Below are 25,366 nucleotides of genomic sequence, written 5' to 3'. Positions count from 1 at the left end.
ATTCGAGCAATGGTTTCTCAACTTTAACCTAATTATAGCAATTATCCTTCCAACATAACTCGTTTTGACAAAATTATGACGAAGTTGACGAAAAAAATTATAGCTACATGTTTTGATGAGTTGAGGGACCCCAATTGTAGCAATGGTTCTTGTTACATAACTCATTTTGACAAAGTTGATGAAAATGATTATAGCTACACATTTTGATGAATTGAGGGACCAATGATAATGAATTTTTAGTTGAGGAATTATTGCTCTAATTTGATTAAAATTGAAGGACTATTACTACAATTTACTCTTACTTATTTGAACCGAGTTTTTTTTTTTCTTATTTGTCGAGAGATGAACTTTACTTTATTCTAATTGAAATATTTCCGTCTTCCGCTAATATATTAAAGAAGAATTCGGGACTGATATGATCCCAATTAAAAGAACCTCTATTTTTTTAATAAACGCCTCGGAATGCGCCGCTTGATTGCCCTCCTTACGAACAAAAGCGAACGATACCGTGCCAACTTCATTGGCTGGAGCACAAGTAATGCCTTCCATCTCTGCATCCACACTTTTATCCTTCCTTACACATTTTAATTACTTCATGGGCATCAGATTTCGAACTTTTAAATTTTTTTAAAAAATATTTCTCGAATTTCGATTGAATCTCAATGAGTTGATATATCAATTTATTGCAAATTTTCATAATTTTCATCAACGATAACATGTATTAATACCGGTATATTCCTCGACATTTTTATAAACATGCATATCGATATTTTAAACACTGCTTATATAGTATGGAGTTGAGTTATTTTGATTTTCTATTTTTTTAAGTCTACTAACACATGTATATTATCTAGCTGTGACGTTGTAATTTGAAATCTAATGTTTGAAAAATTAGGAATTATTGACTCGTGCATTTCAACAGTTATGGATAACATTATATATATGAAAATGGGATGGAAGGGACGTGACAACCAAATGTTGCTTGGTAATAAATTTGTACACAAAGATTCCACATTTCATTGGATTTTTTTTTCACAATCCGAATCATCTAAATACCATATGGGTTGCTTGCCACCCTAGCTATTCAAAATTAGAAAGAGTTAAAAAGGGAATAGGAATTACTAGGGAGAGGCAATGAGCCCGGAGGATTCTCGTCGGATCCTCTTTGTAAGGATTCTGAGGATCTTTCAATCACATTCGTTCATCGTATATCATACGGTCAGAAATTATTGTAAATTTTTTTTATTTAAAATTGAATATAAACAATACCTGATAAAGATTGATCGTACGATATACAATAAACGAATGTGATTGAAAGATTTTCAAAATCTTCACAAAAAGGATCCGACGAGGATCCTCACTCGGAAATGAGACCCCACTCAACCACCAATTCATGCTGTCACAAAATATTATATGCTATCTGCACCCCCTTTGCTTTATCCTGTCGAACCCAACTTGTTATCCAAAGCAGTTGAGATAACACAAATAATTACATATTTAATTATCCACATCCTAAACCTCAAACTCATGCACAATAGAGTTGTCGTAGTATTACGTCACATCTACACCTTATTTAAACGGTTGCGATTACGTTACATCTATACCTTGTTTAATCTCTCTCTCCCTCCATCCTCTCATATTTAAACGGTTGCGATTACGTCACATCTACACCTTGTTTTGATTTTTTTATATAGATAATAAGACAAAGAGAATAGTGTGAGAGGAGAGGATGAAAGGGGATGGTAATAGGATGTGAGAGAATCTTACTCCTTTTAATTACTTCATGAGCATCAAATTTCGAACTTTTAATTTTTTTTTTAAATATTTCTCTAATTTCGGTTAAATCTCAATAAATTGATATATCTATCTATTGCAAATTTTCATAATTTTCATCAATTGCAACATGTATTGATACCGGTATATTCCTCGATATTTTAATAAACATGCATATCGATATTTTAAACATTGCTTATATAGTACGGAGTTGAGTTATTTTGATATTCTATTTTTTTAAGTCTATTAACACATGTATATTATCTACCTCTGACGTTGTATTTTGTAATCTAATAGTTGAAAAATTAGGAATTATTGACTCGTGCATTAAAAATTGACTAACTCATTGACTATATTTGAGGTTAGTGTTAGTGATGATAATTTTGAGAATTAATAGACCATATTATAATTAGGAATTGACGATTTAAATAAATATAACGCTCTTATTTTTAACTCATCACCATCTCAATCTTTCGTCAAATTATCAAAATTCTAGCTATGCCGCTTGATGTGAGTTAATATTTATTCATTTTATCATTTGAAAACGTGATCACGATTTTTCCGAATGGTTATGGATAATATTATATACATGAAAATGGGATGGAAGGGACGTGACAACCAAATGTTGCTTGGTGATAAATTTGTACACAAAGATTCCACATTTCATTGGATTTTTTTCAAAATCCGAATCATCTAATACCATATGTGTGACATTCCGGGCCCGCTACACCACCGTAACACGATATTGTCCGTTTTGGGTCCGATTACATCCTCATGGTTTTGTTTCTGGAAACTCACGAGCAACTTCCTAGTGGGTCATCCATCATAGGAGCACGCCTTTATTCTAGGATCGGAGTGTGTCAATATGGGTTCCTTGCCACCCTAGCTATTGAAAATTAGAAAGGGTTAAAAAGGGAATAGGAAATAACTAGAGAGAGGCAATGAGCCCGGAGGATCTTCGCTGGATCCTCTTTGTTAGGATTATGGAGATTCTCCAATCACATCCGTTCATCTTATATTGTGCGGTTAGAAATCATTGTAAATTTTTTTATTTAAAAGTGAATATAAACAGTACCTGACAAAAATTGATCGTACGATGTACAATAAACAGATATGATTTGAAGATTTTCGAAATCCTCACAAAAATGATCCGTCCAGGATACTCACTCGGCAATGAGACCCCACTCAACCACCAATTCATGCTGTCACAAAATATTATATGCTATCTGCACCCCCTTTTCTTTATCCTGTCGAACCCAACTTGTTATCCAAAGCAGTGGAGATAACACAAATAATTACATATTTAATTATCCACATCCTAAACCTCAAACTCATGCACAATAGAGTTGTCATAGTATTACGGGTTGTTTTGTAAGTACTTTTTAAATGATTAAAAGTATTTTTAGAGAAAGTCTTTTGGGTTTTCAAAGCAATTTAAGTGTTTCTTGCAAGAAATTTCGGTTATGTCATTTTTGCACGGGATTCACTTGCATTTTTATTGAGAATTAGTTCCAAAAATATTTTCATAAGTGCTTTCAGTTATTTAAAAAGCAAGTACCAAACATGTTCAAATGTAGTCAAAATGACAAATGTTTTAATCTCTTAATCTCAGTCAGTATTTCTCGTATTATTCAATGTTATTATTGAAAAGCAATCTCAAAATGAACTAAAATTTTATATTACTCTGTAACTTAAAATTTTTAGGTCAAATTCAATGGTTGTCAAAACAAAAATAGAACATCTATTAGATTAAAAATTAAAATTTAGTGCTTTAAGTGACAGAGTATTAATTCAATAATCCGAAGGACTGACACCCCACTTTCCAAATCTTAATTTGCTTGCAAATTGCAATTAGTTATTAATTAAACCAGCTCAATGCTAATCTTTATGCTTATAGTAGTTATCAATCTATGATTATTTAACTTACATATCTTGGATGTATTATAAAGTTAATTAAAATATTAAGAGATGCTATGTGGACCGTCAAGTTGGCATATTCGCTTTTTGTCCTCTGAAAAGAAGAGGTAGTTTTTTTTCGTTATCCCTTAAGTTCGTACACTTTATTATATATATGCACATGCATTTATATATTATATGTATAGATAAACTAATCACTTTGATGGTGGGTAAATAGTGCTTCTGCGAGCAGCTAGGATAACACCAAAGATAAGGTTTTTGTGGGGCTCCATCATCCATTTGCTGCACTCTATCTTCTTCTTCTGGCCTCATTCTCTGGATCTCTGTCTTGGGAGTCGATGGACTCGGAAATCTGGATCATTCGAGAGAGATGAAGAGATGATGGTGTGGGTTTGTGCGTAAGATGGGCCTGTGAAATAAACAGTGGGGGTCGCAGAATTTAAATTGAATGATCCAGATTTTTGAGTTTGTCTGCTATAGAGGCAGAGATCCGGAGACGATCTCGTGTTAAATTTTAATTCCACACATGCACTCAAATGGTGCACAATGGCCCTCCTTATCTATTTAGTATCGGTGTATATGTTGAAGGCTATTTCTGATAACAATAGTTAAAGCAAACTAATATTTACATTTTACAATGTGTACTGTTATACGATATAATTTTCCTTCACGCGTTACATAAAGGTGTATCATTGGCCTAAACTACTAATTTTGGAATAAAAGGGGAATTGGTTAAAAAAGCCAGGCAGCAAGTGATGGATCCCATCAAAGAAAGCACTTCCAATGGAAGCAAATGTCTCTACTTCTAACTTGGACATCACTTTTTTGACTTTATGGCTTTTAGATAAGCGTGGTTGAATTTAAATCCGCATTTGCCTTTATTATTCGCATTGATACGGCAATGTCTCTCTTTTTTCGGTACTCTATCACTTCAACCTTGAGATCCTCTTCGGATCTCCAGCTCTAGAGCCCATGGATTAAAAAAGCCAGGCAGCAAGTGATGTATCCCATCAAAGAAAGCACTTCCAATGGAAGCGTCTCTACTTCTAACTTGGGACATTTTTTTTTTTGACTTTATGGCTTTTAGATAAGCGTGGTTGAATTTAAATCCTTTTTTGCTTTTATTATTCGCATCAATTCGGCAATGTCCATCTTTTCTTGGTACTTTATCACTTCAACCCTTGAGATCCGCAAGGATTGAGCAATTCTAACTGTTCAAGAAATAGATACTTGGGCACAGAGATTGTGTTTGTGGTGGGTCAGTGAGAATACGTTAACACTATGTTTGGATAAAGAAATTTAAGATTAATAAGGAATTTTAAAATGACGAGATTTTATTTTCTAGAATTTGTGAATTTTTTTGTTTGGTTAACCTAAAAGAAAAATGGAATTGATATGAAATTTGTTATTTTTAAACTCTTACACTATGTTTGGATGAGAGAAATAAACTTGGAATTTAGGTAAAAATCAGAATTTATAAATTAACATGCACCAATTCATTTGTTTGGATTCATAAACATAGAAATTTAGAATTTCCGCGTGGAAAAAAAACTTGGAATTTGGGATCTTTAATTCCCAAGTTTAAATTCCATGTAAATTGGTGTCATTTCCCAATTTCTATGATTAAGAGTTTAAAAATAACAAATTCCATATCAATTCCATTTTTCTTTTAGGTTAACCATACAAGAAAATTCACAAATTCTAGAAAATAAAATCCCGTCATTTTAATTACCGTCATTTTAAAATTCCTTATTAATCTTAAATTTTTTCATCAAAACATAGTGTTAATCATAGAAATTGGGAAATGACACCTATTTACATGAAATTTAAACTTGGGAATTAGAGATCCCAAATTCCAAGTTTTTTTTCCATGCGGAAATTTTAAATTTCTATGTTGATGAATCCAAACAAAGGAATTGGTGCATGTCAATTTATAAATTCTGACTTTTACCTAAATTCCAAGTTTATTTATCTCATCCAAACATAATATAATAGAAACTGCGTGATTTAAATTGAACTGTCCGAATTGCCCGATCTATAGGCTTCGGAATTTGATATCCGGAAAGAATCTCAATCCTAGCAAGTAGGTATATGGCGTACTACTTAGCATTTGGGACCATGTGATATTTCTTGACTTTATTTCTTTCTGCGAAGAATCATTTGGTCACTTTGTATTCCCACGAGTGTCTTCTTGGTCTCAAAGAAAATGATGGAGAAATAGATGAATCACCCTCGTGCTTCTTTCAATCAGAACTTGCATTTTTAATAAAACTTTTGTTGTGCTATAGAAGAGCTTTCGGTAAAACGTTTTTGAGCCAAAGTGCTTTTTGAAAAAGCATTTCAAACGGTCCCAATTCATGTTTTTCTTTTGTTAAGATCAATAATTCAAGACTCCCCAGAAAAAGATGCATGAATACCCTTTACAACATAAGCATTTGAAGGTCATTTATTTTGTGAACTAAAATTCTAATGTCCATTTACACATGAAAAAGAATAACCTACGGCTACAAAACCACTATCCTCGACGCCTTCCTAAAAAAAAACTGCAAACAACGTCGAACGGAGCTTTTTGCAGTGCGGCCGATGCTGCCTTCTCCGGCAAGCTATTAGCTAACACTGGTATTGGTAATGACCCGAAAATCGTTCTCCACAAAACTGGAGCAGCAGCATTCCCTTTCTTCTACTGATTTGGGAAATAAGTGAGTAAAAACTTTCGAACCCTAGTAAGTGACGGATACATCTGTTGTGTGTTTAAACCATGCTTGTCAAAACCTCCGTTCTTGTCCTAATTCTTTCATCAGAACCGGCATCATTATACCGTCGGCTATTGACGGCACTGGAGGATGTCTTGGTTCCTGGAGGAGGAAACGGGGAGTTGCTTAACGTGATAATATTATTCCTTTCGGACTCATCTGTGGATGGTTCGATGCTTGATAGGATCCGCTTGAGCTGAGGGCGCTGACAGAGAATTCGACCATTGTTCCATTTTGGGAAAGAAAAGGAAGCTGGCATATGATCCTGCAGAAATGTATAAGCAGACTTTGCGATCGGTAGATCTTGTGTTATTGAGCTTTTCTCCATCTTCCCTCGTCTGATAGATAAAAAACAGATCAACCGCAGTCAGACAAGTTGATGAATGCAATACCAATAACAGCGTTAGAAACGCTTCAAATTCTATTTCTGGAATGTAATGTGTTGTAATTTTAAAAATAGCATTTCGTGCTTTTTTCTCCTTTTGTTTTTCCCCCTTTCGTATCCGTCCCCAACAAAATACTTTGATCTGTGAATTTTAATGCAATATAAAATAGCTGTATTTATGCAAGTTTAAGAATACGCCAAATGACACCTAATGGCATGTTTAAGTATAGCCTATTTTGCTGAAAGAAAAAACATACGTAGTACTTGCCCATGTATAGATTATGTTTTGAGTTTTAACTTTTATTTCTCATGCTTGTTATGTTAAAGTCAAAGCGGAATTTTTTTTGTTAAGGAGTAAGAGCACATCATCAATATCCTCAAATGCACACAAGCAGCGATATATGCAGTATTCAAGCCATAGACCTAACAACGAGAAACTGGGAATACGTAATTTTTACATAAATCCTATCATACCCAGACCATATAAACCCTACTATTAAATCAAGAGGCTTTCAGAACAAGAACATCAGAAAAGAAATGTAGAATGAAAAGAGCAGCTTACACTACAACGACAGTTGCAAGATGGGGTAGATCCTCGCCATTGAGGAACATCTCATACATATTGTTTAGCCAAACTGACATTGCTGTATACGCACCGCCTTGCCACATTCTGCAAAATGGCCAACGTCAAGATTGAAATCAAGCTGAGAAAGAACATGGCTAGAAAGAAACAAATTCTCCAAATACCTGTGCACATCAACAGACACCACAAGTTTATTTTTACGAAAAAGTTCAGGAAAAAGCCCCCGCTGTGTTGCTTCATTAAGAACTCGCGCAGCTCTTTGTTTCTGACCCAGCCACCAAAGTGCTTCTAGTAGTGTGTTGTAGAACCTCATTCCCAAGCCGCATCCTTCAGATTTTAATTTGTCAAAAACATACTCTACCATCTGCCAGTTAGAGTCATCATCATAATCTCCCTTGATCATCTGCCCAATCACTTGATGAATATTCGATGCCCTGTTTGTAAGCATCTCATTCAGCAACACATAGGCATCATCCCACCTGAAAGCAAGAAGCCTAAAAGGTAAGACATCACAAGACAAACAAATAAACTTTGCTTCTGTAAAACTTTCAAAATCCCATGGACCAATGATACTCATGAAAGCTTCAAGAGTAATCAAGTACCCTTGGTTTGAAGTTCTCCTGTGACCAATTGCTAAAGGCTATAAGATTAACAATGTAGTGAATGGAGAATGACGGGTACATCTTTAAGGTTGCAGAGGGCATACTGCACATATTTATTGCCAGTCCTCTTAGTTGTAAGATTCTGTGATAGAGAGTATGTATTGTCTGGAGCAGTGCAAGCAACTAATATAACATGGACTTTTTAAGAATTAAGAGTTTAGGAAGACAGATTTTACGACACTAAGGTAACATAAATTAAGAATTTATGAACATAAGAAGACTGGTAGGTTAGTTACTGAAGCTCAGTAATCCTAAATCCTTTATTGCCACTCCTCTTAGCAAATACATATCTTATGTGCTACAGGGAACATATGATGTTGGATAATTGTAAGCGTAACCATTAGCTTAAAAATTGATGGTTTACTTTAACAAATGAAAGCAAAAAAATTGTGAAACTATTGAGTGAATACTGACCTGTTACTCCTTGCATAAACAGCAAGCATCATGCAGTAGCACATAACACTGGGTAATATTCCTGAGGCTTTAATCTCTTGGAAGTGCTCCTCACACTCATTAACAAGACCTGCAACGCAGTAAACACTTAAAACTGCCTCAAGGGTCCACTCATCGGGATCGCATCTTGTCTTTTCCATCTCAACGTACGCCTTGATAGCTTCTTCAAATTGACCTCCTTGCCTAAAAGCTTCTATCATGCCATTGACTGTATGGACATTCCTGGCAACACCAGCCTTGCCCATTATTAACAAGACTGCTTCAGTCTCCCTGTATAGTCCGCCTCTTGCAAACGCATATATCAGCGAGTTGTAGCTTTCAACTGATGGTTTGCTTCCCACTTCATTCATTGTGTTGAAGGCAACAAGAGCTTCATCATACAATGCCGCTTGCCCACATGCTTCAATAACCCCTGTATAGGCCTTGGTACTAGGCACTATTCCATTCTCGTGCATGTGAAGTAAAATTTTCTTGGAATCCTCATGGAGTCCTCCCTTTCCACAAGCATATATCAACCCTTCATACGTCTCCATATTCGGCTCGATTTTCTCCTCCACCATATCATGAAACAAAGTCACTACTTCCTTAAAATACCCACCCTCCCCAAATACCTGTATGAGAATGTTATATGTAGCCGCATCTGGCTCCGTATTGCTCACTTTCATCTCAAGAAAAAGCTCTCGAACATCATCATACCTTCCATGCCTCCCATACAAATTCAACAAAATACTATAAGTAGCAGCATTCGGCATACACCCCGCAGCCTGCATCTGCCTAAACACACCCATTGACTCTCTAATCGACCCCAATTCAGCATATGCCTCCAGTAACACATTATACGACGTAATCTCAGGCAAATTCCCTCCAGCTTCCATCTCTTTAAGAAGCTCCGAGACTTTCTCGAGCTTGTCCAATTTACCAAAAGTTTCAACAAGGTAACGATAAGTGGTCATATCCGGAACAATCCCACCCTCATTCATAGTCCTGAACACCATCTCTGCCTCATCGCCTAACCCTCTACCAGCACAAGCACTAAGCAAAGTATTATAAGTAACAAGGTCAGGCTGTATTCCTTCATGCCGCATTTCGGCAAACAATCCTAATAACCCTTCCCAATCCAGCCCACCTCTAGCACAGGCATTGAGCACAGTATTGTAAGTCAAAATACTCGGCGGAACCTTATCTTTCTTCATTCGATCAAGAAATTCAAGGGATGTTTCATACTGACCGTTACGCCCGTAGGCATTGATCAATGCGGTGTAGCTGAAGACGCTGCGGACCACGCCCTGGCTAGGCATTTCGTCGAACACCTCGGCGCACTTATCCAGCAGCCCCTCGCGGCCGAGCAAGCTGATCATTATCGTGTATATGTGCTCGTTCGGCTTGCACCATATCTGGCGCTGCATATACTTGAAGAGGCGGAGCGACCGCTGCCAATCACCGCGCGCGGCGAACTCCTTGAACACCAAAGCGAAGTCGTTTAGTGACAGCTTGTTCTTGAAGATGTCGAGGCACCGAGCGATGCTGCCGCGTGGAGGGAGGCTGCTGAGCTTGTTGATTAGGGTTTCGACGTCGTAGCTGTACTTCCCCTTCTCCAGCGTCACCGACGGGTTCCCGAGGATGAGGTCCTTCGGCTTCGCCCTGGCCGAGAACTCCAGCCGGCGGTCGCCGGAGAGGAAGGTCGTGCGGCCGGAGAGAAAGGTCGTGCGACCGGAGAGGAATCTCCGGTGGGTTGATGAGTTGGTGAGGACGGTGAGGTGGTTGAACTTGGGGTTAATTTTGGAAATTGAGGTGGAGAGAGGCGAGGAGCTGGAAATGGAGAGCGTGGGGGAGAAGGACATTTCGGTAATTAGGCTCGCATGAGCCTCTCGGAGCTTCGGATTGGATTTTCTCTGTGATTTTCTCGAGAAAGTTACAGGAGATAACAGAAGGGGAGAGCGGGTGGGAGAAGACTTAGCTTGAAGAAGGACACGTGCAAGCGGTTGTGGATAATAGGGGGAAGAAGGCGAGTAGAGATAGTGGGTCGGGTCCAATTCGAACGGGTTATCCACCCGAACCTTGCCCACAGTAAGTAAGCAGACCCGCAATCGCCTCCATCCAACTGTCGCACCACGCACGCATATCAAAGCTCCCTTTTCCCTTAACGGAACTCCAGATCCTTTATCATAATCCATTAAATCAGAAAATCTGTATTGTTAAAATTTAATCAACAATTGAAGTTATTATAATTCTTAAAATAAACCCTTATTTGTAACCGTTGAATCTAATTTCAACGGTACGGATTATCTGATTTGTGGATTATAAGGAAATGATCCGAAGCGGATCCCTCCTTCCCACAACAAGCCCAAAGGGAAGAGGTCATCTTCGGATCCACCAAATCCCACAAATTAATTAATTCAGGATATTGAAATTTGATCAAATGACTACAAATAAAATGCATATTTAAAAGTTATAATAATTTTAATCGTTTGATCAAATTTTAAGAATCTGGAATAATTGATTGGTGGGATTTGGTAGTAGAGTTCTCAAGCCCAAACGCATGTCATCGAGCCACGTGTTTGCTCACCACGTTCTAGCCTAATAGACGTCCACGTCACCAAAAGTGGGACCCACAAACCTCAAAAGAGTAACTGAAAACGCTAAAAAACAAAAAAACCGCACCGGGGACTGCGGCTCGTCAGGGGACGTGGCAAACATTGCAATTCAAGATGGGCAACAAGGGTAAATCGGTAATATGATAAAAACATTCAGTTCCTAACAGACAGCTGCTGCGAAGTGAGGGGGCAAACTGAAAAACCTCCGCGTCTTCTTCTTCTTGTTCCTCTCCTTCTTTTTCTTTTTACTCAGACCCAAAAAACGACTTCGTTTCAAACCTGTGACGGCGTCGGGATTGAATGCATTGGCGGAAATGGACGAGTCCGAGGTTGTAATTTCGACTCTGAACTCTCCCACCAACTAACTACTTTTTTTTTTGGGGGGGGTTCTATGATCTTGTATGTGTTTGGTTTGCTGTCGGATTTTGTTTGATTTTTGTTTGGTGGTTTTTGGGATTTTTATCAGAAATTGACGGCGTTGAAGAAGGCGTACGCCGAGATAATCCTCAACACGGCGAAAGAGGCGGCGGCTCGAATTGTGGTGTCGGAGAGGAAAGCCCTGCGGTTCCAGAGGGAGCTCTTTTCGGCGAAAGACGAGGCCTTTCGGATGCTTCTTAGGCTCAAACAAATGTTGGATTCGAAGGTAACATGTTTTTGTCTCAAATGGGAAATATGGGATTGCGCTTGTCTGTTTGGATGTTGGGTTTGACTGTCCTTGATTTTCTGTGGCTTGAGTAACGTGGTTTTTGCAGTTTGGATTGGTCAAAGTTGTGTTTTTGTGAAGTAAGTTACTGTAATTTTTGTTTGGTTAAGGTTGTGTTTTTGTCAACAACAAAATATGATCAGTTGTTTGGTTAAGGATATATTTGCTTTCATTTGAAAGGGGATTTCTTGGAGAAAAAGACATGCTTGTTGTTAATTTACTGATGAAATGAATCGAGGGTTTGATTGATTTCGCCGTGTGTTCAGGCTGGCGAGGCAAAGATGATGTCCTTGAGTCAACAAGAAAAGATTGACGAACTCGAAGCGCAGCTGCAGGAAGCTGAGGATATAGTGAAGGAGCTTAGGGAAGAGTTGAGTGAAGTGCAAGCTCAACTGGAGAAGGCGAGAAGCAATCCAAGACAGCTGGATGGGCAAAATTTAGAGGGTGATACTGCTCCTCAAGTGTCAATAACATCGCAGTTGAATTTGCAGCTAGATGCAGTTGCGGCTCATGAAACGAATCCAATTTCAAATGGGACATATGAGAGGAAAGGGTGTTACAGTGGAAATGATTCTCTTAAGGATAATTACTATGTTCAAAATCCTGATTTCGCCTCGTTAGTAATGAGAAGTAAAGATCCTGAGTTATACAGAAATGGATGCACTCAGAGAATTCGTGCATTTGAAAGAAACCTGTTGGATGAAAAATTGTCTCTTTCTGGACTTGTTGATAATGGGAAGAATGTAACACTCATCAGAGGAGATGATGAACAACTGTGTAAAACCCCTAAAATAAACGGTGATAATACGAATGGGGTAGAGGAGAACCCGGAAGAGCTGAAAGTGATGCAGGCAGATGGTAGCCATATTCAAGCACCTGCCTTTATGTCCTTTCAGAAGAAGAGAAAGAGAGCAGCTAGATTTAGGAGAAGTGAAGCTCCCTCATGCAGGTATCTTGATCCTCATCAGTTGATGGAAATGCGCCAAGTATCTAATTTATCATGCCCTAGAACTTCTGCTTCTTCCCTCAATAACAGTGTTCTCGCAGATAATGCTTCCAAGAAGTCCGAAGATGAAAATCAAAAAGTCACATCATCCATTTCAACCTCAAAAATACTCCCGGATAAAACTGAAACGAGTACACAGTCGGAATGTGGTAATGTTACTGAAAATGATAGTGTTCAGAAGGCAACGAGTAATGACAAGACGTTTATTGAAGAATCCAGATTGACCGGACAGGAGTGTATATCTGCTGAGAGCTTGAAGGTTCTGGCATGCAAAGCAGATGTTGAAAAAGATTATCCATTAGATAAGTCAGATACGAAAGTATCCGATTTAGATGATGGCACCGCTAGTCAACCTGAAAACAATAAGTTTCTCAAATATACTTTCTGCAGAAAGCGCAAGAAGGACACGTTGAGCAACCCTGAAAGCAAGTCTCTTCTTGACAATGGCACTTTGGAAAGGAACACAGGCGAGGAACAAAATGGTTCTATAGAGCCACAGAAATCGAGCTTGTTGATTGAATCATCCCGGGAAAGTCGACGACTAGCACAGGTTGCTCGTCAGGTAGGGATGATCATAATATTAGTGTTTACTTCTTGTCTTCTGTGTTTCTTTGCATGTAAGTGTGCTTGTGTCACCTCTGGCTTACATTATTGTATACGAAAACTACTGGTAGAATTAGTAAAAGTCATGCAAGAAGCAAGAGTCAACTTTTTAGTGGTGAATACTGAGAAGGTCAATCTGAGTGCTTGCCTAGTTTGTCTTCTGTTCTTCCCCGAAAAGATTAAGTATGCCTGTGTTACCCTGAAAAATATTGTGAATTTGAGCCGAACTCAAGCTGGTTCAATGTTGAAATGCTGTTTGGTGTTGCCATATCAATAACCTGGAATAGGATGCCAATGACCATAGTTGTGTAAGATTGTCATTCGCCCTGATCACACCCCTTAAAGATTCATAACATTCGCCAAGAGATTTATATCTTTCCAAAAATGATCAATTGCCATGAAAAATCTCCTTCTATCAAGTTTTTCATTGTGTTTTTCAGATTCTTGAAGATCAACTTTTATTGCATTACACTTGTCCCGTTGTCGTTCTTGTTTGTTTGTTTCGCTGAAGTTTCAGATGCCTCGGAGAGATTTGCCTCCGACTTTTTTCGGATATCATAGGGCGTTGTGCTTACCTAGTCATCAACTCTTTCTTTCACCTTAATCGGAGCCTGCATTACTTTCAACTTGTTTTTGGTTTATCCCTAATTTCCTCAGCCGACGGATTGGGCAGCCTGAAGTTTTCATTGTTTAGAAATGAATATAAACAGTCAACAATCTTGTAGCTTTGAACAACTTTACCTGTTTGGAAGTTGGATGAGAATCGAATAACGTTACTTACGATACCTTGTGCGTTTTCTGTTGCACAGCTTATATCTTTGTCGGAGAAGAAGTGGCGGTGATGGAGCCCTTGACGGACTTTGCAGAGTAATGGCGAGGATATTGAAGTCGAATTAGAAAGAAAGCCAGATGAACTGCATCTGGTATAAGAGCATCAGAAGAATGGACAGTTCCATTGTTAAGGAAGAAGTGTAGAGATGCCTGAGTTAGTAGCAACATATTGGCAATGTTTTCCAAATTGCAGCATATACTAAATGATTAAATTGCAATTATTTTTTTCATTCAGAATGCTTCCTTTTGTGTATTTGTAAATGCTGCTCAAATCTCACTTAGTGAGTCACTAAATTATGAAAGAAGCTGATTATCATAACTGGTAATTACTAGTTTTACTTGGGAATTTACCTCCTCTCTTGTTCCTTTTGGTAAATAGGTTTTGGAATTCACTCATTTGCTATGCATCATTGATGAAATAATGGCTTACTAACCCGAGTAACTTAGGGCATAAATAATTCACCTCGCACATCAAACGGTTGTCAACAAAGGATAGCGCTTTTACAAAGTGTTTTTGGCTTTTTATGTCAAAAGTACTTCTAGTCATAAGCGTTTCTGCTAGAAATGCTTTTTATTATAAGCACGTAACAATTTATAATACAAGGAGGGATTTTTCCAAAGGAAGTTCACAACATGTGTTTCTCCTAAAAGCATTTCATGACCCGTAAACATTTAAATTTTTCTGTCAAACATAGTCAAAAGCGTTTTTTATTGTCACATAACACTTTTAGTCATCTCAAATCCGATTTCAAAAATACCCTTACCCACTCGAATTCAGCTCTATCACACATCCTAATCACTTGTTTAGTTACAAACTCACGCTATGCCACATCCGATATGAAAAGAGACAAAATTTGGAGTTTAAATAGTAAAAGATAGAAAAAAAAGGCTCTAAATTAGCTGTGGAACTTATTGAAGACCTCAACTCAAGCGGTTGGAGCTTGCGCGCCGCACACCCCCCCCCCCCCCCCCTACACACAGACGATACCAAAAAAACTCGCAGAGAGAGAGAGAGATTGAGATAGAGATGGGGATAGTGAGCAAGGCAGGGGATTGGGCATTCAAGGCGTTCACGGCGGGGCTCGGCGTCACCACTTTATACCTCACCGCCACTTTCTCCGCCAATGTCTACAAAGGCCTCGCCTGGCACAAAGCTCAATCGGTAACTCTTAACACCTCTCTCTCTGTCTCTCCAGCTAGGGTTTCCTTTATGCGTTCAATTATTGGGAATAATTTCCATGCTCTGTGATCTCGTATGAAGCATGAAAGATCGTCCCTTTTCGTTTAAACCTACCCTAATTTTTCTGTAATTACATAAATTTATAAGATATTAGGTTGTATTAGCAGTTTAATTATTGGATTAACATAACACAAATTAATTATTGGATTAACATAACACAAATTGCATCTCTGGATCTGGGTAGGTATGTGTGAATTGAATTCTGATGGGAGCTCTAGGAGAATAGAATGATAGGGTTTATTGGGAATTATAAGTTTATAACTTGAGAGGATGAAGAACCTCAGCTTAACTGATCCAAAATAAGCACCTGGGTAGATTTGGAACCAGAAATGCATTTGTTTGATAAAGTTTATGCATCCCCTACTCTGTTAGATAACCGGATATTTTGCGAAAATCGTTGCAGGGGCCGATTTCCTGTGTTCAGGGCGGGTGGTTATTCCCACATTTCGATAGTGAAAAGCTTTTGAACCCCTAACCCGGCGCTCTAATGAACAGTAGTTATTCGCGTTCCCTTTGTTTAGAGTAGAGGTTGAATGACTGCAAATTGGAAATAAGTGAGTACTGGTGTATGCTGTCGATTATGTTTGGCTCGAGTGCAATTGATGTGATTGTTATGCCAATCCTTTAACAAAATGGTGCAACTGCTTCTATAATACAAGTACCCGAGAAAACTACAACCTAGCACGATTATACATACGCGAATCCTTTTGATGGAAATATGGAATAAGGCCTCAGTTTTCGTAGTACAGATTTTCGGAGTTCCTGATCAAGTGCTTAAGATGCTATTCAAAATCTGTTAAGTGTTATCTTGTCATCAAAACTGTAAAAAAAATGACGATACAGTTACTAGTTAAATCTGAGTTTTTTGTGTTTCCAGCAGAAAATGGCGTCATTTATAATGCTTTCGTAGGCTTTCTTGTTTCAACGTTTTTCAGTAGCTCCCTAACCGAGTTTCTTTTTCTGCGCAGAAAATCGAGAAAGAGGGTGCTTCTGCTGAGCAAGCCCCTTAATTTTGAGTTTTCACGGCAATCAGGTGAGTCGGTAACCTTATTCCTCTATGAAAATTACAGTGTTGGTCTTTGTCCTTCGCGTTTTAAGTAATCGAATTAGATTTTGAACCAGTAGAGCCATCAGTTGGCTTTACTTCCAAATGCTATGGACATATTTGTGATTCGGATGACGCATTTTATTTCTACATGATTTCGATAGCTCGAATATGTAATTGTTTTTCAATATTTACTAAATAAACTTTTCTGAAATGGAAATTCATCGAATCGTATGTTCTTGGAATTCCTTTGGTGACAAGCCAGACCTTTTCATATGCCTTGAGTTTGTTCAGAATGGACCGGCCTATTAATCAGGATCCGTGGCCGTTGGATCCTTAGCCACTGGATCTTCGATTCAGGCCGATCCATTCAAGAATTGTCGCATAGACCTGGCTTCTTAAGGCAGAACATCATGATGTTGCAACTTGCAAGTATTTGCAATCATGCTTATAGCCCTAATGATGAAACATGGTTGCGTACATCAAACTAAAGGTCGGCTCGGGTCGGGTTGAGTTGGCGTTGTCCAATTCCGAAAACGAGCACTTATATGATCTATGGTCTCTACTTGGAACTGTATAAAATTGTAACGAAACAAACAACGGTTTTCGAAAGTATAGAATTCATCATCATCATATCTTAAACTCTTTAAGAGCAAGTAGTATTCAGTGAGAAGAAAGCTACAAAATGATACTCTGCTCCTCTGTACACAATACATTCTCTGTACCAAACTACCAAGAAAAATGGCATTTGTTGATAAATCACACTCCATTGAAATCTTACTGCAAAGAACAATACGAGGTGCACTTACCGAATAGCACGCAATATATACCTTTCTGTATCTTCGTTTCATCGTATGAAAGACTACTATCGTCGGTATACTCAAGAGTACGACGGTTGCATATTTTCCTGGAGGCTGCTCTTATGATAAACCGAGAAGGCGAGAATATAGCACAAACCTATTACCTTCACTTTGCCTTGATCATGCATCGATCACACCGGGCCGGCGACAAACTCAAACTTTCCGGCTGAAATCATGCTGCAGGGACTGGTAAACAGAATCTGGAAAAAGGAAATGCAAGTTAAGTTAATGCGTAGCGGTACATGGACGAGTTATTACGCGTGGAAACGTTTGTACGGTACCTGCTGATTTGACTGGCTAGCGACGTGCCATTTCTGATACACCCCTTGAGCCACTCCGAATCTCTGCCAAAGGGTTTACGATGAATCCACTCCTATCCTGGAGCGGAAACCTAAGGCTCTCCGATGTTTCAGCATTGCCACTGTCATCGGCTGTGTAGCGCATAGCTGCTGCCGGAGCAATGCCACAGGAATTAGGATACCTTGAGGTTGAGTACCTGCCTTCCGTTTTCCTCCAGAACTTGGAACTCCAAAAATCGGCACCAGGTAGCAGGCAACATGAGCTGCGGCGTGATTCAACCTTGGTCATCCTTCCACTTGACAGAGCCAAATCATATGAGATCCCATCCAGCGCTAGCTCTAGCCCATGCACACGCGTCTCCAACGAACGCATTCCAGTTTGCGAGCTACCCATGAAGTTCTAATGTAAGAAGTGAAATGAAGAAAATGATTAGAAGAAGCCCTACACCAAAATGCACTACAAGAGTTGGTTATACTCGTTAACAACAGATTAAATGTAATATAGGCATATTTAGAGCTGCAATTATCCAGGAAAACAACACAAATTACTTCGAGTAAACTCGATTTCAAGCAGTGGAAACAAACCTGCACGAGATCAAGTAAACTGGACTGCTGCTTTTCAATCTGAAGAAGTTGATTGCGGATCAGGGATAAATCCTCGCATTCTCTGCGGTTCTTATGACTATTCTCGGTAACATTACTGACTACAACGGGAGATTCCGCTCTCTCCTCATGATATGGAGCCACACGAGATCCTGACCTTGACCCACCAAATTTGTGCACTTTGTTATCGGAACTCCTATGGAACAAGGCCCGTTTTGTGTTCCCGTTGATCCTTCTTTCTGGGATATTCTCATCCGTCTCCTTAAAACCGTCGTTAAAAGCCCCAGCCGATGAGGGAGCGCTAAGCGCGCTAATCTCAGCTTCCCAATCCGAAGGCTTCTTATGACCTGGTTTCCGAAACATTCCTGGATTCACTTTCTTGTCATTACTCTTCAAAGTACTTCTGTTCCTATCAGTGGTAGCATAAGAACTATCAGGCGGAGTTGATCTACTAGCCGGAGTAGGTTTCTTCTTCAATTGGCGAGCTCCGGAACCAGGAACCTCGCAGTTTCTGGACCTAACCGGCTGGCGTCCATCACCTGCATTCTCTGGATTCATCAAAGAACCCGAATCCAATATCGATAAACAAAAGAACATCAGATAAAATCATATCAAAGACTAGAATACCTACTAATCCAATGAATTTACATAAAACTAAGATCGATTAATCATCCATTGGTATGAGCAATCAATGATTCAAATCTAGTAATACCTTTGGAGGAAGCAATCGATTGCGGCGGCGGCGAAGCCTCATCGGAGAGATCAGGAATGTGCTTCCATGCTTCCATCATCTGATTCATAACCTCCCTAACACCCTTCACCTATTGCACGCCATTTCCAAATCACCCACATTAACAAATTAAACATAATTAAGTACGCTAAAAACTCAATAATTAAATAATTATTTATGAAAACAAAAGAATTAAAATTTACCTTATCGAACTTCCGACTCTCGAACGTTCTCAAAGACCCAGATTTGAACTCCGACAACTCGTCTCTCTCCACAACCGCCAGCTTGAGCAGCGCTTCCGCCGCGGCCTTCCTCGCGGCCCAGTCCTCGCTGCTCAGGAACCCGACGAGGCAAGGAACCAAGCTCCTCAAAGCTCCGTGACCCGACGCCCCGCCCGACCCGATCACCGACCCGATCAACGTCAGCACCGCCGGCTTCGCTTTATACCCGTCGCACTTTACCAGCTTTTCGAGCTTAGGCAGCAGCCTCGCCAGCTTCGAGGGTTCCGGGTCAGGCGCGGCGTCGATTCCCGACGCCAGGCAGAGGGCCGACCCGATCTGCGAGTTCGGGTCCTGCTCCGTGAAAAGCGCGTCGGTTAACGGCTTCAGAAAAGAGCCGAAAGAAGAGGGCTTGGTGACATGGCAGGAGAGGGAAGCGACGGCGGTTTGGCAGGCGGATCGGACAGCGGAGTCCGGGTCGCGGAGGCGCTTGGTGATGCTGTTGAGCATTTTGGTGAGGTGCGGGGACAGCGAGTCGCCGTGGGTTTCGGAAAGGACTGTGATCATCTGGACGCATTGTCGGCGGACAGGAGACTTGTCGGAGGCGTCGGTGGACTGGATGCAGGAGAGGAAAACTGGTACGGACGCCGGGTCGAGGGTTCGGGCTATGGATTCGAGTTCGGAAGCTGCGAGGGAGTAAGTGTCGCGGTCGGAGAGCTTATTCAGGCAGATGAAGACCCGGTGCTTGAGGTTCTGGGCGGGAGGCATTGTGGATGAAGCCAGTTTGGTGGAGTCGAATCGAGTTTACGGGTCCGGTGGCGGAGCTTCCGGAATCTCCAGCAGCATTGCCGGAGGAGCTGACGGTGGTTCTGTCGGTGTGTTTTTGGAGAGAAAGGTGGTTCGAGGCTTTGCGCTTTTTAAACTGAAAGAGAAAAAGGAGTCGGTGCGCGGAAGTTTTCAGGTCGGTAATGATGACGGTGTCGTTTAGGTAAGGGGATGAAGTCGTTATTCGTTAATTTCCTGCTTAAGAGTGATTATGATTAATGACTGGCTGGGTGAAGGATTACCAGTTTTTTACTTCACTCAAGGACAGTTTAGTCATTAAACCTTGCTGGATTTCCAAATCACCATCGATTAGTATATACCATTTCCATATATTTGTTTTATTTCTGCATTCTCTTCATAAATAAAAAAGTAAATTGTAGCTATGGTCCCTTAACTTTAACTCAATTGGAGCAATGGTCTCTCAACTAAAAATTCATTACCTTTGGTCCCTCAACTTATCAAAACGTGCAGCTATGGTCCCTCAACTAAAAATTCATTACTATTGGTCCCTGAACTTTAATTCAAGTGGAGAAATGGTCCTTTAACTTTAATCCAATTGTAGCAATGGTCCTTACAATATAACTCGTTTTGACAAATTTTTTGACATAGTTGACGAAAAGAACCATAATTATACACTTTGATGAGTTGAGGGACCCTAATTATATAAATGGTCATTCCAACATAGCTTATTTTGACAAAATTTTGACAAAATTGATGAAAATGACTATAGCTACACATTTTGATAAGTTGAGGGACCAATGGTAATGGATTTTTAGTTGAGGGACCATTGCTCCAATTTGATTAAAGTTGAGGGACCATTTGTACAATTTACTCTAAATAAAATACAAAAGAAATAAAAGAAAAATAAAACTGTGAAATCAATTTATTTTAGTAGATTATGTGCTTTCTCAAAAAAAAAAAAATTATGTGATGTAACGGTTGATAATTAAATTATTTTTTATAATCTAAAAAATAAGTTGAATCATTAACGATCACATCATGTGATTTACAAAATATGATTCAAGTAGATGAAGAGATTTTTCAATGTGTTAGATCGCGGTCTGATAGATTAAGTGTCATAATACAAATGGTTGAATACTTGAAAAAAACTTTTACCACAACTTGTATTATGACATTTGTTGTATCGGGTCCTATTTACGACAGACTGAAAAGTTTCTTCATCTAATGAGGAGTGGTTCACGTGAGCTCGACACCATGCTAGAATCGGATTGGTCCAATTGGGTAACTTTAAGAAAAGGGCGGAGTGGTTCACGTGAATAATTTTAACGCCGGCAGTAAATGGTCATGGCTGGTGGGTGGGTTAATTTTGGGCCTAGCATTAAGGTGGTCACGTGACCGTTGCTACCCTTGGGGAGTTAATCATGCCAAATTCACTGTGCCTACATTTTTTTTTTTTTAACAAACGATATTATCTATATTAAGGGAAGAAGATATTATTAGTCTTACACTGAGCTAGCAATAATGTGATTCAAATTCGGCTTTGAAGATGATCGAACCTAAGATTTTTCACTTACAAGTGAAAAGGAATATCACTAGATCGTAGTACTAAGTGATAATAAATTATTACAATTGTAGTGAAAGAGATCTAGTAATGCATTTGATATGCAACTAAATCATAACATAATGCATAGATCATGTTGAAGAACTAATTAATTAAAGAGTATTAAACTAAATGTTTGATTAATCCTTTGTTTGTTGCACCTACTAATAAGAGAGGTTGAACTAATTAAAGATTTAATATGATAGCGTATTGGCATGATAATAGATGCAAAATTTACAAAATTATAAAATTCGGACCATGTGCATCAAATAATTAATAAGAAGGTATCGATTTTTAAGGGCTCGTTAGAAATTGTTTTGGCTAAAAACGTTTTTTTAAGAAAGTGTTTTTTGAACTAATTCTTAGTAAAAATATAATAGAATTCTGAAAATCACTTGAATTGCTTCTTGCATAAAGCATTTCAAGTACTTTTGGAATTGAAAAACATTTTCACCAAAAATGTTTTCCGTTATTTTAAAAACACTTCCAAACTAACTATAATTCAGCTATAATATTTATAGTTTTGGTATTTCACAACGAGATTCTACTTTAAAATGAGCAAAATTAGACTACGTCACACAATAAACTAATCATACATAAGTAATATCTTACTTACAAGTTCTTGAAAACTATTAGTGGACCAACAAAATCAAATCAGAAATGCAATTTGTTAATTAATTGTGGGCCAAGAAATGTATGCTTTAGAATTAGAACCGTACTAACAAATGTGGGTCGTCTCGGCTCTCAACCTCTCCTTACCAACCTGCTTACACTTTACACCTCAAGGGAAAGATAAATGGTTTCTAAAGTTAAATAATTGCTTACCTCAAGTGGATGAACGGCAATGATTGTGGAGAAGGAAGAAGAAAATTGATACAGAAAAAAAGGGCAATTCTAACGACAACTCCAATTTGATTGAATCATGGTACCAAAATGAAGCAAATTTTGGCATGTTGGCTATGTGAAATTTGGTTACATGGTCATCACATTCATCAAGATGATACTGACAATTAGGGATGGGCAACGGTTATGACGGACGGGTAACCGCGGTTATTTATCCATAACCATTTATATCAATACCCGCATAACCGTTTACCCGTTGAATAATTGCATAAATGGTTATCCTCATAATCATAACCGTATAAACGGTTATCCATACCCATAACCGTGTACTCATTTAACCATAACCATTTACTCATTTAACCATAACCATAACCATTTACCCGTTTTTGAACCCGTTTATCTTTTTTTACCCATTTTCACCCGTCTACATGTTTTTTTTAACAACTTGAAAATTACAAAAGAAAAATTTGTCATAATTTTCGTTTTCTGACAATTAAACACCATTATAGGTACATTTTTGCATGTATTTCCCTATGTTAATCATTTAAGTCCTCATACAATTCTAATAATTGAAATATTTACGAACGATATTTTTCTGCTACAACCGTAACCGCCCATTTAAATTTCACAGATAAACGGTTATATCCATAACCGTTTATTTGTCAAAACGGTTACCCATAACCGTAACCACCAACTTTAAATGGGCAGGTAACCGCGGTTACCCAAACCTATGGGTATTTTGCCCATCCCTACTGACAACTATATCGATGATGTATCAATATTTGTTAGGTTAGGTAGGGGTGGGTTCGGTACGGTTACCGTACCAAAACCCTTGTACCAATTACCGTACCAAACTTTCGGTATACCAAAGTTCGGTATTGCCAAAAGTTTGGTTGGCATGGTATGGCAATGGTAATTGTCATTTTGTTTTGGGACAAAATATGTTTTTGTTTTTTTAACCCAATTCAAGGGCAAAACTTTTTTTTTTGTACCTTTATCTCATACATTATAGATTAAATTCATCTATTATTCATCATTCACAATTCACACACATAATAATTCAAATGAAGCATCAAGATTCATCATGAAAATTAAGCTTACAATCCAAATAGAAGTTACGAACCAAAACAAATAGAAGTTAACAATCCAAATAGAAATTAAAGTTTCAAACCAAATGAAAATTGGAAGTAAACTTCAAAAAAGAGAATTCATTGATCAGTTATTCAAGCTTGAGATGTCGAAACTTTTGGAAGAGGCATTGAACTTGTAGAAGATTGAGTTTGTGTCAAGCCTACATTACAAACAAAGAAAACATATTAATTAGTAGCAAGAAGAATTAAAGTTGAAAACCATTTAATAACAAATTTACTAAAAAAATTAAAGCATATCTTTCTTGTTTTCTCTTCTTCTATTTCCTTGTAAAATTGAAGCATATATTCCGTTGGTCCTTGTAGAAGTTTACATCACCTGTCATAAGCCAACCACTAGTACACACTAGTGCCTCCATTATTTTAGGAGTCAATGATACCCTAAAAGGGTTCACAACCCTCCTTCCTAGACTAAATGCATTTTCACTAGCAACAATAGAAGTGGGGGTTACAAAGATATTTTGGCTATTTGTGAAAGAATTAGGAACTCTTTTGTGTTTGATTTCCACAATTTTAAGAGATCAAAGTCACCAACAACAATGCTAATATAAGTAGGGTTTTATTTTCAAATTATTGGAATATTATAAATATGTGTTATATAATTATGTATTATATAAATTATAAATTATAAATTATATTGTATTTTCGGTATGATACGGTAATACCGTGGTAATAGTATCCATTACTAATACCGTACCATGAAATTTCGGTACGGTACAATACCGTACCATTACCGATTGGTACAAAAAATTTGGCACAAAATCGGTATAGCACGGTTGACAATTTGGTTGGCATGGCAATTTGGCAAAAAAATACACCCCTAAGGTTAGGTATAAGTATTGACATTATTACAAATATTAATTCCGTAATCGTATTTTGAAAAGAGAAAAAGGTGTTGTGACGAGAAAATTTATGTGAAATAATATATAATCACCCTTGACGAAACCAAAAACAGAAACCAACAAGATGGCATATGAATTTCAACTTTCAAGAAACCCTAAACCGGCCTTCATACATGTAGAAGAGACGTCTTATCCCAATTTTATATGCCAAATATGTCTGCCTTCCCAATTTTATACGTCAAATATGTATATGCCTGCCTTCCACAACATATAACTGGTGCATGAAACCGACTAATCAAGTTTTCCTCATGTATGTATAAAAAGTGAGTACAATTAAGCCTTATTCCAAATAGGGGTAGATTTTTTTTGCCAAATTACTGTACCACCTGAATCAACCACTGCATACCAAACCCCCCCCCGGGGGGGCCCAACAAAAACAAAAACACACCCCAAACCCATCTTAACAACCCCACCCATTTGATTATAAACCGGGAGAGGAGGACACGAACAAAAAAAAAGTGAAAAAAAAAAAAAACGTATTGGCCTTGAATTGAGTTTAAGAAAAAAATTCAGATTGTGGCATAAAACAGAGTGGTAATTATCATACTAACCAAATTATTTGACATACCAAACTTTGATATATCAAAAATTTGGCACGGTAGTGGATGGTAATCAATTTTGCCATGCCAAAAATTTAGTATGGTAATTGGTATGAGAATTTTGACACGGTAATCGTACCGAAATCATCCGTAATTCCAAATGTCTCATGCACAGAGAATGAGAACTTCGTCTTGACTCAATTCGGTCCTATTTGCAGGGTGCAGGCCATGTGCAATTTGCTTTGTATGTGGTACGACACATAACATGAAGTTTCCAAGCTCAATACACA

General features: G+C 38.3%; 3 protein-coding genes and 1 long non-coding RNA gene across 4 annotated transcripts; 2 read left to right on the top strand and 2 right to left on the bottom strand.

Moving 5' to 3' along the window:
• Positions 1–6,096: 6,096 nt before the first annotated feature.
• LOC103455325 (pentatricopeptide repeat-containing protein At1g74850, chloroplastic-like) lies at positions 6,097–10,624 on the bottom strand. Its single transcript, XM_017322507.3, has 4 exons — positions 8,488–10,624; positions 7,576–7,890; positions 7,391–7,498; positions 6,097–6,781 (listed from the first exon to the last, which is right to left on the bottom strand). Exons 1-4 carry the CDS (start codon positions 10,365–10,367, stop codon positions 6,442–6,444), a joined length of 2,643 nt encoding a protein of 880 aa, XP_017177996.1. The 5' UTR covers positions 10,368–10,624; the 3' UTR covers positions 6,097–6,441.
• Positions 10,625–11,293: 669 nt separating this feature from the next.
• Positions 11,294–14,592, top strand: LOC108175211 (uncharacterized). The gene is made up of 4 exons (XM_017337290.3): positions 11,294–11,449; positions 11,587–11,763; positions 12,090–13,391; positions 14,242–14,592. The coding sequence occupies exons 1-4, from the start codon at positions 11,435–11,437 to the stop codon at positions 14,272–14,274; spliced, it is 1,527 nt and encodes a 508-aa protein (XP_017192779.2). The 5' UTR covers positions 11,294–11,434; the 3' UTR covers positions 14,275–14,592.
• A 496-nt stretch (positions 14,593–15,088) lies between these two features.
• On the top strand, positions 15,089–16,768 carry LOC103431174 (uncharacterized). The gene is made up of 2 exons (XR_528840.4): positions 15,089–15,425; positions 16,472–16,768. It is a non-coding gene; the product is annotated as an uncharacterized lncRNA (long non-coding RNA).
• Positions 16,769–17,151: 383 nt separating this feature from the next.
• LOC103431173 (TORTIFOLIA1-like protein 3) lies at positions 17,152–20,444 on the bottom strand. The gene is made up of 5 exons (XM_008369315.4): positions 19,244–20,444; positions 19,023–19,131; positions 18,293–18,858; positions 17,690–18,107; positions 17,152–17,608 (listed from the first exon to the last, which is right to left on the bottom strand). The coding sequence occupies exons 1-4, from the start codon at positions 20,024–20,026 to the stop codon at positions 17,706–17,708; spliced, it is 1,860 nt and encodes a 619-aa protein (XP_008367537.3). The 5' UTR covers positions 20,027–20,444; the 3' UTR covers positions 17,152–17,608; positions 17,690–17,705.
• Positions 20,445–25,366: the final 4,922 nt, after the last annotated feature.

The sequence above is a fragment of the Malus domestica genome, chromosome 14 (assembly GCF_042453785.1).
Source record: "Malus domestica chromosome 14, GDT2T_hap1".
Taxonomy (NCBI): domain Eukaryota; kingdom Viridiplantae; phylum Streptophyta; class Magnoliopsida; order Rosales; family Rosaceae; genus Malus; species Malus domestica.
The sequence above is the reverse complement of the archived record's forward strand: the minus strand, read 5'-3'. Positions and strand labels throughout refer to the sequence as shown.